The 19,358-nt window shown below is 36.4% G+C and overlaps 1 protein-coding gene across 1 annotated transcript in view; it reads left to right on the top strand.

Annotated features, from left to right (window-relative positions):
• The window catches only part of ACSS3 (acyl-CoA synthetase short chain family member 3), a 133,669-nt gene that overhangs the window by 46,027 nt on the left and 68,284 nt on the right, over positions 1 to 19,358 (top strand). The window contains exons 3-5 of the mRNA XM_010958811.3: positions 5,369 to 5,557; positions 9,196 to 9,330; positions 13,792 to 13,932. Of these exons, the coding sequence (XP_010957113.2) occupies positions 5,369 to 5,557; positions 9,196 to 9,330; positions 13,792 to 13,932 (465 nt within the window). The remainder of the gene's footprint in view (positions 1 to 5,368; positions 5,558 to 9,195; positions 9,331 to 13,791; positions 13,933 to 19,358) is intronic.

Raw genomic sequence — 19,358 nt, 5'->3', positions numbered from 1 at the left:
AAAATGTGTTAGTAAATGTTTTCTAGCTCACTGTCAGACAACTTTTGAACATGAGATACTATTTTTCTAAAACCTAATAGAATTCCATTTTAAAGTATGAAACATATTCTTCTTTGTTTTAGATAGTAATAATACATTTTACTCGTGAATATAAATGGTACACTTTTATCTCTTGAGGAAAGATTTCTCTTCTTTTAATAACATCTACTTCCTACTTTCCTGTGTTGAAAGGCCTGTCTCTCAACTAAATGAACTTAATATAGCATCATATTTAAATGAAAATTATCTCAATGTCATATCCAATAAATTGTCACCATCTTAAAAAGTTACATTTCTAGAAGCTTCCTATGTTATATGAAAATCTTTGCGTTCCTGAAAGATCCCCCTTCAAGAAAGATAGTTGTGGCATTATTTCAGATTTGAAGCAGTTTTTAGTATAACTGATTCTTTTCAGAGATATTTATTTACCTGGACACACAGTGGGCACATGGCCAAAGGAATAAACTATTGATTACAGATACATTTTTATCTTTTTGGTGCAAGTAAAAACAAAAACAAAAACAAAAACGTGTTTGTGTGTGTGTCTATAAATATGTGATTAACTTACATGTTTAAAAGTAAAATGCGGGTATTTTAGGTAAATATCGCTTTCTATGGGAAATGCTATATATTCTGAAGAACAAGTCCTTCACCCCCAATTTTAGTGAACTGTTTCCTCAGGTATTATAATTGGGTTTTAAATTAGTTATATTTTCTGTGATTGACTTGACCAGGGTTTGCAGAGTAACATCAGTGCTGCTTAAAAATATGTTTTCTCTTGTCTTCTTGTTCAGGGCCCTGAGGTTGCCTCTGATTGTTACCTTTTTACTATAATTTGGACACCAATACTGTCTTTGTCATACAAACATGATTTTCTTTAGATGGACACACTGGCTGTTTGTGAAGCAGGTGCTAATTTACTCCATAGAAGCTAGTCTTTTTTTTTTTTTAGAGGCTTTTATTTATTTATTTTTAACTTACTTTTTTATTTTTGAGGGGGAAGTAATTAGGTTTTTATTTAGTTATTTATCTTTAATGGAGGTACTGGGGATTGAACCCAGGACCTTGTGCATGCTAGGCATACACTCTACCACTGAGCTATATATACCCTTCCCCCTAGAAGCTAGTCTTTGATTAGTTTTGACTAACGTTTATATTTGTGTCATGGGCTTTTGGTCATGAAATTCTACTAACTCACACACTGCTTTTGAATGAAGATTTTCCAGAATGAATATATAAATATTTTATTGACTTTTTAATTATTTATGCTTCTGTGTTTTCATTTTACAATTCTAAAATTTGAAGTTTTTACTTGTATCTAAATCAAATGTATATGTGTTATATATAAATCAAATATATGTATGCTATTTTATATTATATAAACATCTATTGTTATATCTTCTTATTTTATGATTATTATTTATGTATGATTTTTTTTTTCCTGGATTCTGAATTTCTTTGCTTTAAGGACCATATCTTCCTCATTTTTTGCATTTGCAGACTTGACCTCAGTATGGGCCACATTGCAGATATTATGTAAATTGAATCAGTGATAGTATACTTAGATATTAAAATAACTTTAAATTTGTACCAAAATAATGCTTAGTTCGTATAATAAACATCTAGTGGGAAGAAGCAAACACTGTTGTATCTAAATGAATATATAAATTTGCTTTGTTTCTTCGGGCTCCCTCCTGGCTCAGTTATCCTCATGCTAACAGTAACATGACCTGAGCATGATTATATGGGAAATGTGTTGCCCTTGACATCAGAACAAAAACCAATTTTAGTGATGTATGCCTGATATAAACCCACTAAATTGTTGATAAATTAAAATAATTTTAAGAAGGAGAAAAGATGAATATGGTTTAGGCAAATGGCACATTATTTAAAAACTACAGGTTATAGGAGGTATATGTTAAAATTTTTTTCCTTCGGATAATAATAGAAATTGTAAATCTACACTCAGATGTCTATGGTAAGGTAAGAATATAACATTGAATAAAAATGGTATCTGTCTTCCTTTCCTTTGATAATTTTCCATCTGAAAGTCAATGAGAACAAAGTAAACCCTGAAATAACAATAATCAAATTGTCCTTTGTGTTGGTTTCATAGAACTTTGAGTGATTATCAACTCTTAGGTGCCTAGGATTTCTAGATCTTTCCTCTGATTGCTTGCTGTTGCTTATGCTTATCTTCAAAATGATTTTTTTTTTGTATCTGAGATAAGGCTATTCAGTGTTCTGTTCAGAGGTTTCCATATTCACCAACTCTAGATTTAATATTAATGAATATTTTTTAATGAGACATTCTCAGATATTTTCATTTTAAATCAATGTCCACTTTTTTGTTATGAGCTAATATTTTGTTTTTCATAAGCTTATTTATTGTAAGTCTTTTCAGAAATATATTTTCCCATTCAATTTCATATATAAAAATATATTAAATTTTAAAAAATGTATTATTTTAAATTTGCAAGTCACAATGGAAAATTTTACTGAAGTGACATTTATCCCCAAATAGTACTGAAAAATATATTTTCTTTGTTGAACATGTAAAACTTTTGTCTTCAGAGCAACTCAGGCGTGGTTAGGAAAGTATTAAACATTGAGGAGTAGCTGCAAGAAGCAAGGTTAGCAAAGCCAAAATGGGCACCATCTAGTGGTTGTTCAGACATAGTGCAGCCTAACTTGACAAGTCTGTCTTCAGAGCGGCAGTTAAAATTCAGATGCCTACAGGAGCCAGGCAGATAATGTAAATGGGAGAAATGGTGGGAGAAAAATCAGTTATCAGTATATATCACACCTCTATGGTTGCGAGACTGTGGTTAAGCACAAGACAAAATAAATAGCATGCAGAAGAATGTATTTTACAGTCTGAATGGAAAGAAAAATGCAAGCTCTGTGATTAACAGCCTCAGGGAATGGCAAGTTCAATGACAAAACCAGCAGCTGATCAAGTTCAGTTGATTGTTGTCATTAAAGAACCCAGGCCCTGTGTGGCTAGACCCTCCAGGTCTTCAAGGGAACCTGGAAATCTGGATTTGGAGGTGAAGTCTAATTTTATGAAATCTAATTTTAGTATGTTGGCTCATTTTTTTAGGTGTGATATGGCCCCAACTTTAGTACTCCTTGGGGCCACATTGAGCCATTGTGAGATCTTTCTTTCCAAAAAAAATCCTAAATTTATTGATTTGATTTCTTTCAGAGGACAGAAAAGTTTTGGACATCTAGTTCCATTGTGGGGTGAGGCTGGATTGTAAAGTTACTGAATCATTGCTAGATTGGGTTTTGGTTGAAGATTTTTTTTAACATTTACTTAAGATGCCAAGACTATAACTCTAACTCTATGTAGGACAGACTCTTCTCATTGGTCTCCCCTAGTGCTGACCCTTAAATGGGACACCTGGTAATGTAATTGCAGAGCACGGCCACTTTCCACAGGGATTAATGCACTGAGATGGTGAGGTATATAACTTTTAGTGTTTAGCTTGGTTCTTAAGCTCTATATAGAATTTAAGTTCATAATTTATATTACTTTGATTTATCTTTCTTGTAACTTTCTGCTGGGCAACTTGGGGTTCTTCAAATAAATAGCACGGATTATACTTTGCAAAATATAGGACAGGATAAAACACTGAGATAGTTGTTTGTTACTTTCCAGCTTTCCCCAAAGCCCTTAACCTTGACCACGTCTTTCCCCATCTGCACAGAGGAAGTGAATAGAGAGAAAAAGGGAGAATCATCAGGATTCAGAATCCTTTGAACTTGTTCAAAAAAGTAGGAGAGGCAGAGTGAAATGAAAGGAACCACAAATAGCAGTGTGGCCTAATTCCTTCTCTCCGGCCTCCTCTGTGCAGTGTCTTGAACCATCACGTTCAAAGGCAAGACATAGCCCTTCCATTTTCTTCCAGCTCCCTGCAGGCCCTTAAGCTCTCTGACCTGGTCCATGACCGCTTTCTCACCTGTTCTCTCTGTTTCATCTCCCCTGGTCCCCTGGCTGTTCCTCAGTCACATCACATAACCACCCCGCTCACACCACTGTACTGCTGTTCTTTCTGCCTAAAATTGTGTACTCACAGGTATCCACTTATTCCCCACTTCTGCATGCCAGTGCCAATGTATCACTTTCTTCGTGAGGTCTTCCCTGATCGTCCCAGTGAGAATTACATCCCCTGCACACCCAAGCCTCTATTTTGCTGTACTCTCCCCTGACACCCAGCTGAATAGCATTGAATACCTTTTAACATAATACATGATTTACTTAGTACATTTATTTCATATCCTCTGCTAAAACATAAGGACTCTTAGGGTGGAGATCTTTGTCTTGTTTGGTTTACTGATGTGTCAGAAAACCATATGTGTGATGAACTGAATATAAGTCTTTTAAATTAAAGAATGTTGAACTTCTTATCTACTTAGGTCTGGGCATACCTCCCACAGCCTGCTATAATCGCTTAGGAGAGGTTTCTTGCAACACATTTTATCATGTGTCGGCTTGTAATCTATTTTGCTTTTATTACTAGAAATTGCAAAAACGCATGTTAAGGGGAAAGAGACATTTGTTTGTTCGGTTCGCAAAATGCTTGTTAAAACTAAAAAGAAGTTTGTATGCATGCTCTCAGTACAAAGGGCAGTCACTTTGTATAGATAATTAGTATAAAGAAACTATAAACGAAATATAATTGGTTTGAAGCAGTAGAAAGGGCAAAGAATATGAGGTCAAAGACTTGAGGTGGATCCTGGCTACACCATTCAGTAGCTCGCTGACCTCCAGTTAGCTGTTAACCCTGAGCCTCAGTTACCTTATATATAAAATAGAAAGAAGAAGAAGAACAGAATCTGTCTTATTTACCAGTGGATAATGATGTTTTCTTTCTTAATACACATGTTTCCTTCAACACGTAACCTGGTGTATGTCTAAATGTACAATTATTTTATTAAAGCTCACTCGACAGATTCACCCTTTAGCATAAAAGCTCCATAGGGACGAGTCTGTGCCTTTGTTTGTGTTCCCAACTCTAAACGCAGTGCCTGGCGCATGATAGTTGCTGAGTAAATATGTTGTTGAATGAATAATTAAGCAAATTTAAGCCTTGTAGTTCATATGGCATAATAACAGTGTCGGTTTGTAGTCAATTGTTATAATACAGGTGTCTGTTATTATTGTCACTGTCGAAACTCTTATCATCATCTTCAAGTTCATATTACTCAGGTTTCTTTAATCCACTACCGAGGTGGGTGATCGTCTTCTTGCTTTACTGCCATAACTTCGAAGTTTAGTGAACTAACACAGAAACGCTTTGCTGATGTAATGATGTTGTTACAGGTCTCTAAGCTGGCTGGCGTTCTGGTCAAGCATGGTGTCAAGAAAGGCGACACTGTGGTGATCTACATGCCCATGATCCCGCAGGCGATGTACACCATGCTGGCGTGTGCAAGGATAGGAGCCATCCACAGTCTCATATTTGGGGGATTTGCATCCAAAGAGCTAAGTGGTCGCATTGATCATGCAAAGGTAAGTGCTTTATTTGGAGAAATCAAGTAGTAGCTACGTATAGTACTGACATATACTGAGCAGTGGATGACTCATCCAAGAGTGATCTGTGCTTGTTAGATCCTCCTTTCAAATGGAATAATTAAAGTTTACTTTTTATTTGGCATACACTATTAACCAAAGTTTTATTTTCAAGTCAGTCCTATGTGAAAGACATCTTTCTAGGTGCTGTGAAGAGTATGAAGTATAAGGTGCATGCCTTTCAAGTTAGCGTGCCATATGTTTGGGTGTGTAAGATGTTTAAGAAAAATAACTGATGACTAATTTGTTCATTCAACATACATTTGCTAAGCTTCCACTGTGTGGCTGTTACTGTCCTTGGAACTGATTAATAAATGATACTTATCAAATTGCTGGGACAAATGACTAGTTTTATAATCTACAAACTTCCAGGAATGGTGGTATAGAGCACAGTGGTTAAGAGGGAGTGTCAGGGAGGAGTGAATTACAAGTTACGTATTTAGACAGGGTACTAATATCACAAACTTGAAAGGCTGTTGTGAAATATCATTGAGATACTGAATTTAAAACACCTAACATAGTGCTCATTAAAAAAAAACAAGTTAACTGCTCTTGTTCTATGAATTTACAGCAAGGATCAGCAGACTTTTTTTCTGTAAGTTACCAGATAGTAAATATTTTAGGCATTGTGGGTTACATGGTTTCTGGTGCAGCTACCCAGCAGTGCTGTTCTAGCCCAAAGGCAGCCTCAGACACCACAGAAATGCAGGGCAGTGTCCCAGCGTCACTTTACAGAACATGATTTGGGAAGCTTTAGGCTCTCACCCATAGTCGGCAGACCCCTGATTTAGAGGCAGGAATGTGGCATAATAACAGTGTCAGTTTGTAGTCAATTGTTGTAAAACAGGTGGCTATTATTATTGTCACTATCGAAACTCTTATCATCATATTCAAGTACGTATTATTCAGGTTTCTTTAATCCACTACCGAGGCGGGTGATTTCTTCTAGTTGGGGTGGCAGAAGGAGGCTTCCTGAAGGAGGTGAGATTTGAGTTAGATCTTAGCTAAAATTCAGCTAGTTAAAGAGAATGATGCTGTGGGATCCAGAAGGAGAGGAAAAAGCAGTCTAGCATTAGAGGCAGGAAAGGGTGGAATTCATTCGAAGGACAGGGAATAGACCAATGTGATTGAAGAGGGAGAGAAGATGAACTTGCAAAGGTAGTTTTTGTCTGAACTGGATCCTGTAGACCTTGACAGGTAAAGTTTTTGAGCAGGTGACTGTCACGTTTTAAGCAATGTTAAGAGGAGGCAAGTCTTGCAGTATGAGGTGAGTAGGGGAGAGATTGGAACGAGAACCTTCGGTAGGTGGTCTGTTTGTGTAGCAGTGGGCAGTGTGCGAGAGGGGAACAGCAGTGGGAAGATTAAAGAAAGAAGGTTGTTATGGGAGACGGGGATGATTGACCTTTAGAGTTTTACAAGCCCAGGATGAGTCAGTCTTAACAAGGAAGGGAACTAATATATATCGAGGGTCCCCTGAGTGCCAGGCATAAAGTGAGGTTTTTGCATATCTGACTTCATCTGGTAATAGACCGGTTATTAGAACTAACAAGCTGGTTTGCACGCTGACTGGCTGGATTCTTTTTTTTTTTTTTTCTCCTCTTTTTTAAAACATGTTGAGTGAGTGCTTACAAAGGGAAATCTAGGAGAAATTATCAGTCACTGACTGACCTACAAATCAGTGGGCAGTGGGGGACTTCTTTCAGAAAGCTGTAGACTTGAGTTTTTTAGCTACAGAAATCCTAAACACCATTTGGGCAAAGGTATGATATGTATTATTTCCTTTTTAAAATATTTTATGTGATGTAGGAAAATTTATGTATCTATATGGATTTATAAAACTTATGCCTGTACCACTGGAGAAGTTTTCATTCATAACACACACACCCATGCCTCTAACCTTGTTAAGGAGTTTTAGGCAATATGTTCATTCTTATGGGCATGATCACTGAACAGGTCAAATTAAAGGTGAGAAGATGGAGATAGAGATACGTATCTGAGATATTTGGATAGAATTGGTGGCTGAAATTAGGGATGATTTTGATGTCATGATTTTCAGCTACATAGGCTGAAGAAAAAGTTTTATTTTAACAGATTAAGATGGGAAGAAGTCAGCTGAGATGGAGTAAAACCTCCAGTAAAAGTCTGTTGATAGAAATGTTGAAAAGGATAATTTTCTAGAGGAAGAGTCTAATTTTGATTTTATTACACTATTCTACTTCGGATATATTCTATATATGTTTTCAATTTGGTAACTTACTTTCATTTATTCAGAATTCTCATCTTAGGAAATGTTATCTAGAGTTATTTTTATAAGTATTACATATATTAAAATGTGAATTGTATTCAGATGTCTGACCTTTAAAATATAATAAAAGGACACAAGACTAATTTTTTCATTTCTTTCTTTTTTCCCTCACAAAAGGCAGCTTGATATAGTGGAAAGAGAAAAGTTCTGAAATCAGAACTGGCTCTCTTTCCGATTCCACCATTTTTAACCTGGGGCAAGCTACGTAACTGCACTGCATCTCAGCTCCATGAATAGTAAATGATACTAAAAAGCAGAAAGTGCTATATATGCATGTATTTGGCATAATATAAACCTTCTGTAGATGAAATGTATTGTAACCAGAAATCAGAATTCAGGAATAGATGTACTACCTTGGATTCATTATCTGTCTCCTGAATAATTTATTGTCTGTCTCCTTTGATTTGGATTTCTTGGTGAAGGAACAGTATACTTAAAAGAATAAAGACATGTTTATTTTGCAAATTAATGAGCATTTTGGTTCAGTGCCACAAATATTTATTAAGAGCTTGTGGTACAGCAAGCATTGTACCAGGTGTAGGAAATAGGAGAGTGATGGGGTCCAAATTGGCCTTGGAGAGCATCCTGTGCAGTGGTGGGCATGAAGGACATCTGAAGCCTGCCCAGAATCTACCAAGGGGGGAAGATTGACCCTAACTTCTTTTGGCTACACCTGCACTTATCTTGAAGAATGACTAGCAAGTGATCAGTTTAAAAATAGTGCAAGTATCTCTTACTGATGGGGACCGGTTCAGGCTTTGTGGAGTTTGAAACTTAAATCATTTGGGGACCCTTTTAAAATCATTTGGGGGCGCTTTAAAGAAAATTATGACAAAATTACAAATATTATATTTGATGAAAATAAGCATGTATTTAGAATGAAAAAAGAATCATAAAAGAATTATTAGAGATTCGGCTCTCTTCCTTCTGAGGTCTCTTTAGGCATTTAAGCAGAGATGCTTATGGAAAAAAATTTTTTAGAAATACTTCCTAAATTTAATGAATTCTTTGGAAATTAATGAATTTTTAATAGCTCATATATATTAGCCAGAAGCATTGTTATGCATGGAATTCTGAGCAGGTGAGATTTATGTGGAAGTGGTTAGGTCTGTAACATTTTAAAATGGTTTGTTGGTTTTCAGGCCATTTGTTCAATATAGATGCAAGTTCTTTGGAAATGTTAAACTGTCGGCCTGCATCTGAAGTATTATGATTGCCTTAATTAAGATGATTAGGCTTTCTCTTGTTATTATTTATTTATTTTTCGTTGTAGCCCAAGCTGGTGGTTACAGCATCGTTTGGCATTGAACCTGGAAGGAGGGTAGAATACGTACCACTTGTAGAAGAAGCACTGAAAATAGGACGACACAAGCCAGATAAAGTTCTCATTTATAATCGTCCAAACATGGTAATCTGAGTACCGAATTTGGTTCTTGCTTATGGTGATTCACTAAGGATGATTCTTGTTGACTGTTTGAAAGGAGCGCTTGATTTATAAACCGTTCAACAACTTCTGAGCATCACTATTTTTGGCAAAAAAATATGAATGATGTTTTCTGTCTTTATTAAAAACTAGCTTAAATCCAAAAAACTGAAGCACAGAAATACCCATAATATTAATGAATTCGATTCTGTGTATAATCTACTGTGGTATCATTTATTAATTTAAATTACAGCTATAATGATAATGCAGTTGATCCGTGAACAACACGGGGGGTTGGGGGCACCAGCCCCCACACAGTCAAAAATCTGCGTGTACTTTTTACTCCCCCATAAACTTAACCAATAGCTTGTTATTGACTGGAACCCCTACTGATAACATAACTGGTCAATTAGCATGTGTTTTATGTGTTATGTGTGGTATATACTGTATTCTTACGGTAAGCTGGGCTGGAGAAAAGGAAATGTCATTAAGAAAGCCATAAGGAAGAGAAAATACATATGTAGTACTGTACTGTATTTATCCACACTGTTAAGTTTCCATAGTCTGTTAACAAGATGAATCTAGTACCTGCATCAGTATTGTCTTGTATGATACAACACATTGCAGGTGTTGTACAGATTACTACCACTAGACATCAAAAATGAAAAGATAAGGTGAAAAATAAATTCATATTTATTTACAGGTGTAATGATTCATGCATGGATAGTGAGGAAGCAGCAATATGGTTGCTTTGTGGTCACCCAGCCCGTACCCTAATGAATGACTTGCTAGACAGTGTTTACGGCATGCAGTATACACTCATAGTCATAATACAATACTGGGGATATTGTTACATTTTTAAAAACTACTTACGTGTGATGATAGGCTGATCTGCAGTTTTTCCGATTACCAGAGGGAGAGGCATACTGTACAGTAATTTTCTGAAAGCAAAGTTATGAACCAGTGAGAAAACTAACACATTAATAATTTCATATTATATACCACTCACCTTATGCCTATGTAAGGATAAACTAGTATCTACATATATTATATGTGTTCATGACATGACTTTTTCATAATTCTTTTGGTATTTCTAGGCAATGTGATTTTCTGTGAGTTTTTCAAATCGCTAAAATCTCCAAAAATATTTCCAGTATATTTACTGAAAAAAAAATCAGCATATAAGTGGGCCTTTGCTGTTTAAACCCTGTGTTGTTCAAGGGTCAACTGCACTAAGAAACACTGGCAGATTACCATATGATTTTTAAGGCACTCCATTCATGGATAATTTTTAAAATCTTACCGATAACTCTATGAGTGAGGCACTATTCCTATTTTAAAGAAGAGGAATCCAGTGAACAGAGAGATGAAGTCACTTGTCCAGCTAGTGTCAGGGTCATGATCGGAATGCGTACACTTGATATGCATAATCTCTTGGCTACCCAGCTTTGTGGAGAGGTGTGATTAATTTGCATGTAAAATGTCTTTTAAAAACTTTAGAAAAGGTATTTGGTCTGGAAATAATGTTTAGGAAAACGAAATATGAATATTCTAAACAGATAAATTATTCTGTGATCAATGAAGGAAAAAAAAAGCTGTCTAATGCATCAGTGATGGTATTTTACAGTGCTTTTTTTAGTAAATTTGCCCTAATGAACACCTCATTTCTACGTCCAAGCAAGTCTCTAGCTATTTATAATGGGACCAACTTGGGTTTCTAACACATTAAAAGTTTTTGCAGAAGTAAAATGGCAAGTGGGCAAAGAGTCATGTATAATTTTGTGGACTCTTGAGAGGTTATCTGTGGAAAACACTTAAATGACAAGATATAAGAGCAGAGAGCATTAAAGCTATGTCACTTTGATTACCACCTAGCAATTCCCATTACCACATTAAATTCCCATGCAGAGGTTTAGTAGTCTGTGATTCATGAACTACTACACTCAATGATTTTAATATTTTTACTGTTGAAGAATTTTCAGTTTCTTTCAGGTGACCTCCAGCACATTTAAAAAAAAAGGCTTGTTGCTGTTCAATCAGGGAACGCAAAGTCAGCAATAAAGAAGGCTTGGGGTAAGAGGTTAGAGGAAGCGTAGGAACACACACACACACACACACACACACACAAGTGTTTATGTGACTGTGTATGCTCTGTGCACACATACATGAATTCATGTAGAATTTATAAGAACTCATGCTAGGCCCAAGTTAAGTACTTTCAAATACTCCTTATTTAATTCTTACATTCTTACAAACTAGTGAAGTAGATGCTATTACTAGCCCCATTTTACAGGTGAAGAAACTGAGTCACAGGCAGATCATAGCTCAAAGCCATAGCTAATAAGTGGTGGAGCTAAGATTTGAACTCAGTTTCATGGCTTTTAACCAACAAGATATATCCTATTTCTTTTACTTTATAAACCATCTAGATATGGACATGTGAATGTGTCCTGTTCAGATGTTTCTAAGGCACATATCACCTCTTTCTTCTTCATAGGTAGCCATCCACTCCCCCTCCCCCACCCATAACTGGCTCACTTTCCCTCTTTCTTTTTCTGGAGACCTTTCTCTCTGCTTTTGACTTACCTTTATTTTAGATGGATGTCTCTTGTCCTTCGTATCTGACCAGGGGGTGAGGCAGTAATTAAGCCCAGTGAGTTGGCTCTGCTTTGAGTTTAGAGAGATACAAAATTATCAGGTTCAGTGATGCATCTCATTAACCAGGATTGCATTTTGCCAGAGGAGATAAAAACCTGGCTGCCACTCTGAAGCCTCAGGCAAGCAATGACAGCATCCAGGGCAGGTCACATCAGTCACCCTTGATGCTCCCCCAGTATAACATGTAAGAATGGTTAACAACTAGGAAGGACATGTCTATAGAAGTAAATGAGTATATGTAAAGCTAATGTTGATTTTCCCCCTCTCTTCCTTTCATTAGATCTCCTTTACACATGCCTCTATTTCTTAGCCTGAGGAGTAACCATTCATTCAAGGCCTCATGTCTTTCGATCTGTAATTATTTTCGAGATTCCTCAATTGACGTTTTTTATTATACAGTGTGATGAATTTTTATAGGTCCTATAATTGTGATGTCAAAGTCTTGCTAGTTTGAAATTAGTTGTGTTTATTTAATACATAAAAACAAATGGAAATGTACAATTAGGTCCCAGTGAACTATTTTTATGTATCTAATTGGCACATCCAGGGAACTTCCAGGATGAGGCCGGAGAAACCAGTTGGACCTAAAACTTCTCCTTCATGGAGGTCAATTCAGATTGTTGTCTCTCAGTGTGCTCATGCATAGAGACGTCATATTTGTGATGTTATATTGATCTGTTAGTTTGTAAATGTACTCATTTAAATATGTGACCATTTTTTACAACCCTGATTAATATATTAAGGGACCTGAGAATGGAAGTGGCCTGGCTTTTCTAAATCTCTGAGTGTCAGGGGTCACCTAGATGAGATGAATGGTTACATACATTCTCTAGGTGGTAAACTTACCTTCACAGAGGGCTGTGTAGTCTTGCCTGTGCCTGTGTTAACAGGCTCCCCAGCTATAAACTTCCCGATGTGTCATCTTGAGCTTGTCATCAGAAAATAACTAGACATGTACTGGGTCTTAACTCTAAATAGCTGTAACTCCTCATTAGAGTAATTTTTCCATAAGCTACTTACATCATCTAGCTGGCTTTTGAAGAGGTCTGTCTAACTTAAGGTGTATCTGTCTTAATTCATGGTTCATTATTATTGTAAAGTTTACAACACAGAGCTTGGTTCTAGTAGCAAAAAAGAAAACAAGCATTTCTACCATACTAATCAATAACCTAGATGGAGGAAAACTCGGATAGTATTTTAAATACGTCATATCCTGTCATTAATTTTCAAAATTGATTTTTGTTCTCGAAAAAGCAAAAGAAGATTTATCCCTCACTCCTGAAAATGATTTAATACTCTCTCAGTCAGAAATATGGCCACAGTATTACTTCTAAATGGCCCTTGTATAAAGAGAAATTTTAATGGGTTAGTTGAGATTTCACTGTGAGGACAGTAGATTCCAAAGTAAAAGAAATAAGTTATGAAAAATACAAGTTAGTTTATGACGTTAATAGTGTACATACATCTATAGAAACATGAACCTCTGTTAGGTAAGCGCTGACTTGATGGAAATGTGCCAGCATCACACTGAATTTTTTAAGATTATCCCTAGGTTTGAATAAAACATTTTCTTTTGTAAGTTCATTTGAAGCCAACATCAAATTGTTGGATTTTTTTATGAACATTTATCTTAACTCAAACCCTGAGATATTGAGTCATAAGTCTGATATTTAGTGTTGTATAGGCCTAGATTTCAGTCAGATGCTCAGACTAATGCAGATTTAGCTACTCTCAGTCTTCTGATTTAATCTCCTTTGCTCAGTACATATTCTTGTTTTTGTTTTTTAGGAGCCAGTTCCTCTGGCTCCGGGTCGTGACCTTGACTGGGATGAAGAGATGGCGAGAGCACAGTCACACGATTGTGTTCCTGTTCTTTCTGAACATCCTCTGTATATTCTCTATACATCTGGAACCACGGGGCTGCCAAAGGTATTCACTCTCCCAGAGATAATTATACTGGCGGATTCTTTTGCACCGAGACTGTTTGATTACTGACTGAAAATGTTTGCAGACTTTACCTTGAGGTTTAGACTTAGGTACTTTTTAATCTTAAAGAAATGTTGTATCTGAATATAGAAAAATATTCATTATATTTAACGTTAAATGCTTTTTCCCTGTTTCTTTCAAAGTATCAGCGATACTCAGTTGCTTTAAGTAAGCTAATAAAATGAATATAATTTGATTGAATATCAGTTGGTTTAATACAAATTTATAAAATGTATTTTAAATGAAATATTTTTATTTTTTCAACTGAGGTACGACTTTCATACAGTATGAAATTGATTTTTGATTTAGGGGAATCCAATTCATCATTATAAACGCAAGTTCGAGAATTGGCCTAGACAGTTTGAACAACAGGCAATTTATCTAGAGTATTGAACTATTTGATTTGCAGTGCTGAAGACACTCAAGGATTTTTTAAATCTTACCATGAAAGGTGTTTTCACAAAGCAAAGTTAAAAGCATCAGTATTCATGAATGTGTCAGATATGAGACAAATGCTTCTTTTACCTGGTATCTCCAAACAGTACTGTTTCTCTAGACAACTTCATAAAGGCTTGTGATACCATCTTCCTATTCATCTCTATTCAGGAATCCAATACACATTGAATCATAGAAGGTTAGCGGGGAAACAGGCTTCCATAATCACTGGAATCCTGCAGGGCATTGGCCTCTTTATTAATATTAGATCTCTGTAGCATCAGAATTCTGAAACACAACCTGTTAATAATCTTAAAAGAGTGATCCTATTAGTTTAGATTTTAAAGATGAAAATTAAGATGCTTTATATAAAAACTTGCTTGTGAAAAAGAAAACATTTGGTAGGGGACTATGTTCTCTCTGAGTACAGAGACCATGTTTTATTGCGTTTTGGTCTACCATAGTGCATTGTGGGTAGTTGGTACTCAAATTTTTGTTGAGTGCGTAAATAAATTAATGCATATACATAAAGGTGTTTGTGTCATTGTAGAATCAAAGCCCTGTGATTGTTTTTTAAACAACTCTGGTCATCTGAAAAACAAATATTCCTTACGTTGAAGACTCTTAAGATTGTTAAGCAGTCCAAATGATCTGCTGGATGCAATCCTTATCCTTCACTTTTTGCAACTCTGCATTTTGCACCAGCCACGTAGAGTCCAACTGAACATTTAGCTGTAAAATAAAAGGGGACTCAGCAGGTTATAATCTAATATAAAAGTATCAACATGAGAGGAAACCACTGACCCTGAAAACATAGTACAGCCTAACCAAATAAAAAAAAAATCACTTGAGCTCCTTAAAAGCCTGAAGGAATCATATGAAAACTTTCGTGCTACCTCAAGACTTTAAATCACTCTGAAATTCACTGTGGCCTGGGTGGGGAGCCACATGAGAGGGCAGAAGAAGAGCCTGCCATCAGAAATAGAATTAATATACAGAGCATTCAATCCCAAAAGTGGTGGTTCCAAATAAGGAAGAATCCTTGGTGTTTCAGGTTTTCTCTGGGTCAGGAAGTTCTTTTCGGCTTTCCTAGATGCCCAAGCTGCAGATCATTTGACATTTCAATCATCCTCATTGTCTTTCTAATTTCTGTCCTGAAGATAATCTTTTTCTATAGATTGGAGAAGGCTTTAATTGTTTAGGGATTTCTAATCACATTAAATTATCTCAATTCAATATGCATTATTGAATGTTCCTTAGTTGCTAAAAGAGATTAAAAAAACCATGAGTAAACCACTGTCCCTTCAGTGTGGTTGGGTTGAAATGTATATGAATACAGGTAATGTAAGGTAGACTGTGATCTTTGCCCTAAGAGGGCAACACGGTTTCTCTCTCTTGAGGAAAAGATGAGATTGAATAGTGTCTGAAGGTTTAAATGTCATTAATTCAACCAATATTACTGAGCTTCCTTTTTAGAAATATGTCTCTGGCTTTCTTTTTAGAAGTTTACGTTCTATGGCTGGACATAGGCACTAAACATATAAAGAGCTGTGTAATATGTGATGGGTTATGGAGAAGAATAAAGCCAGGCAAGGGTGATGGAAAGAGTGGGAGAGCTGTCTTATCAGGGAGATGTCAGGAGGAACTCTTGACCGGCAGACATTTGAAGGATGAAGAGTACTTCTTCGTAAAGTGACATCATGGGGAGGAGGGCATTCCAGGAAGATTGAGTCAACATTAGCAAAGGCAGGCGCGTGTAAGGAAGGTTCCAGGATGGCTAGTGCGTTTGGTACAAATGAAGAGAGAAACGGCCAGATACGTAGGTAGGGGCCAATTGCATAACATTTAGACAAGAAGTTTTGGTTACATTCTGTATGTAAGGAATGGAGAACACTAATGCTTCTTAAGAAAGAGAGAAAAATATGAAGGAAGGTTAAGTCCTGCAACATTGTGTTGGGAACATAGGCAAATACACACAGTGGAATGAAGGAGATTAATTTTCAGGCTGTGTTTAGTTTAGGACCTTACTGAGGCCAGCAAGCTTATGAGGGAGCAGTCAGATCTGGTTCAAGGATAGGAGTAAAGCAGCGGAGGAGTCCAAGACTTTGAACCTGAGAACATAGGAGGATGGTTTTGAATATTTTACTAAACTAGAACACAGGAGAATGGTTTGGGGTCGGGAAAACTGGGAGGTTTTGGACGTATGGCCTATAGTGTGTCTTTTGGACATTAACACAGAGATGCCCAACCAGTAGTTGGAAGTAAAAGCTTCTGTCCAAGAAGTACATCTGTGGTTAGAGAGAGACTCTTAGGAAGTCAACAGTGTAGAGCACTGGTGTTTAAATCATGAGAGTGAGTAGGTTTTGCAAAGTAGAACATGCAGAATGACAAGAGAAAGTAGTCATTCCTCAAGGTCTTTCAGAAATATCTTCCTCATCTCTTAGGTGGACTTTAGAATTTCAATTGCATTGAAATTGTGCATTGCCAACAAATCTGGATGCCACTTGTTTTATTTTACTTTTATGCATACTACTTTTAACTTACTTATCTTCATAACATTGCACATTCTGGGAGGTCTTAGAATATATTTCATATGTCATTGAATCCACTAGGGCACTAACCTTAAAATTGGGCCACAGTAGGTCCCCAGAATGTTTGTTAAATAGTCTCTTACTTCTCCAGTGAGCTCCCAGGCATCTCTTTATTCATAAGTTTCTTCCTTTATTTTTGGTAGGTATAGTCAGGATTAATAGAATCTGAATTTTTAATATTGGGATTCCCAGAAGTACAGGAAAGGTGAGCACAGAGCACACCTGCATTTATGAAACATTTAAATATACAATTCATGTCATCATATAGTTTGTTTTCTTGATCTTTGATCTTCATGAGGAAAAATAATATTGTGAACCCATAAAAATATTCTTAAAATCCTCATTTCCCATAGACACGTATAAGCCACACATAACACAGTCTGTTCTTTGGTTAGAATTTGCAGGTATATTAAGTGCGTATTTGCATCTCTGCATCTCCCAACCCTGGATTTGTCAGGTTGCTGTCTGACAGGTTAATCTGTTAACTGCTGCAAATATTCCAGCCATCACAGCTGAGCTGCTTTGCAGACACTTCTGTCTTGTTGTGGGCTTCTGTCCTTTTGGTTTGGGTCCTATATTCACATTACTTCAGAGAACTACACAACAGAAGACTCCCTCTTTGTCCAGATGGGGTGTTGTTTTGGGAGTGGGGGATTTACTGTTGGCCATATTTATTTTCTTCCAGTTTGCTATCATGGAGGCAGGGTGAACCCCCCCCCCCCAAAATTACAAAGGAAAAGAAACCAAAAGCAAAGGATTGGGAAAAAAAAGCATGACAGGAAGGTTGTAGGCAAAGTCTTTTGTCCTGCTGTGTATTTATATAACTTGCATTATCTTTTACTCTTAAATGTTAGATGACTTATTCATATCCTAGAAAAAAATAAGAGAAAGTCAAATAATAATTTCAAAAACCCTGTAGACTTTTTTTTTTCCAATCTGTGGTGCAGTTCTCGCAGTTAAAATGCTGAACTTGCCACACCTTTGCCCTTCATCTCACAGTTGTTCAGACCCATAAAAAATTATACGGCTGCTAAAGTATCCTCCGCAGAGGCAGCTTCAGAGCCGTGGGGAAGCCTGCAGCAAGAGGCTTGACGTTTGATGAAATATCCCCAGTGGAGTCATTCCATTTCTGCTAATATCCATTAAGTTCTGTGAGTTTCAAAGGCTTCTCTTGAATGAGAAAGAATAGTTTTACAAGTTACGGTTTTCATACCTGTGCTTATTCACTCATTTAATTGGTCAGCAAATGTACTAAATGCCTATTCTGTGCTGAAGATACAAAGTCATTCTTCTGGCACCCAGAGTAATGGAGGAGACTTAGCAGTAGGTAGGCATTGTTAGTGCCCCGAGGCTCAGAGGAAGTTTGCAGGTCCTGGGGCCATGGAAGAGGAGGGGAAGGCTTTTAACACAAACCGTGGATTTCGACAGCTTCCAGGAGGTGGCACTTTCACAGTGTTGTTAAGTACTCGTGTGAAGTAGGACTAACCAGGTGTAGTAAAAGGGTGGGGGTTCACTCTAGAGAGTGGGAATATCATCTGTAAATCCACTATATAAGAACAAGAATATTGTTGATGTGTTGGATTTTTTAAGTAAGCAGAATCATGCCTTACATTTTTCAACTCACTGACTCCAACCATCATTTGGTGATGAATCTCTTTCCTCTGGGTAAAATTTTTATTTCCCCTTCTTATTTTGCTTTTTCTTAATTTGTTAGACTGAATTGAGATATATATACATATGTGTGTGTGTGTGTATACATATATATAAACATACATCCATACAAAGCATATGCATGTATATACATGTGTACATATAGACAGTACACTTGTATGTCAGTGGATATATATTTTATGTTTGTGAATATGTGCATTTGTCTTGCACAAGCCTTTATTACAGAGTAGGGTGATAGAGGGGTTCAATTTAGGAAGTATGAAGTTTTGTTGTTTATCTAGACATCTTTTTATCCGAGTATTTACAGATTTGCCATTCAGATTTTTACAGATCAATTAAAATAATTTTTTTAAGGTAAGACAACCAAACTCTTAATCTTTCCACATACCTCAGTCTTCCTTCCTCTTCTGCTACAACCCATGTTATTCCAACCATATTTTTCTTAATATTTTACATTAATGGCCCCATTTTACATTAATGGCTTTCCTTGTCTTCAGAAGCAGCTCATTAAACTGGAAATCACAAAGCACCAGCTGCTATCACTGTCCTGCCATTCCTGAGTGATGAATCATCAGCCTTTAGTTTTACTTGTGTGGTTTGAATTTTTAAATACCTGTATATATTAAAAGTGTTATTTTTCAAAGAGCACCTTCATACTGTCTCCTTTCTTAT

Source organism: Camelus bactrianus, chromosome 12, assembly GCF_048773025.1.
Source record: "Camelus bactrianus isolate YW-2024 breed Bactrian camel chromosome 12, ASM4877302v1, whole genome shotgun sequence".
In the NCBI taxonomy this organism is placed as follows: Eukaryota; Metazoa; Chordata; class Mammalia; order Artiodactyla; family Camelidae; genus Camelus; species Camelus bactrianus.
Note: the sequence above shows the minus strand (reverse complement) of the source record. Positions and strands in the feature narration are given on the sequence as shown.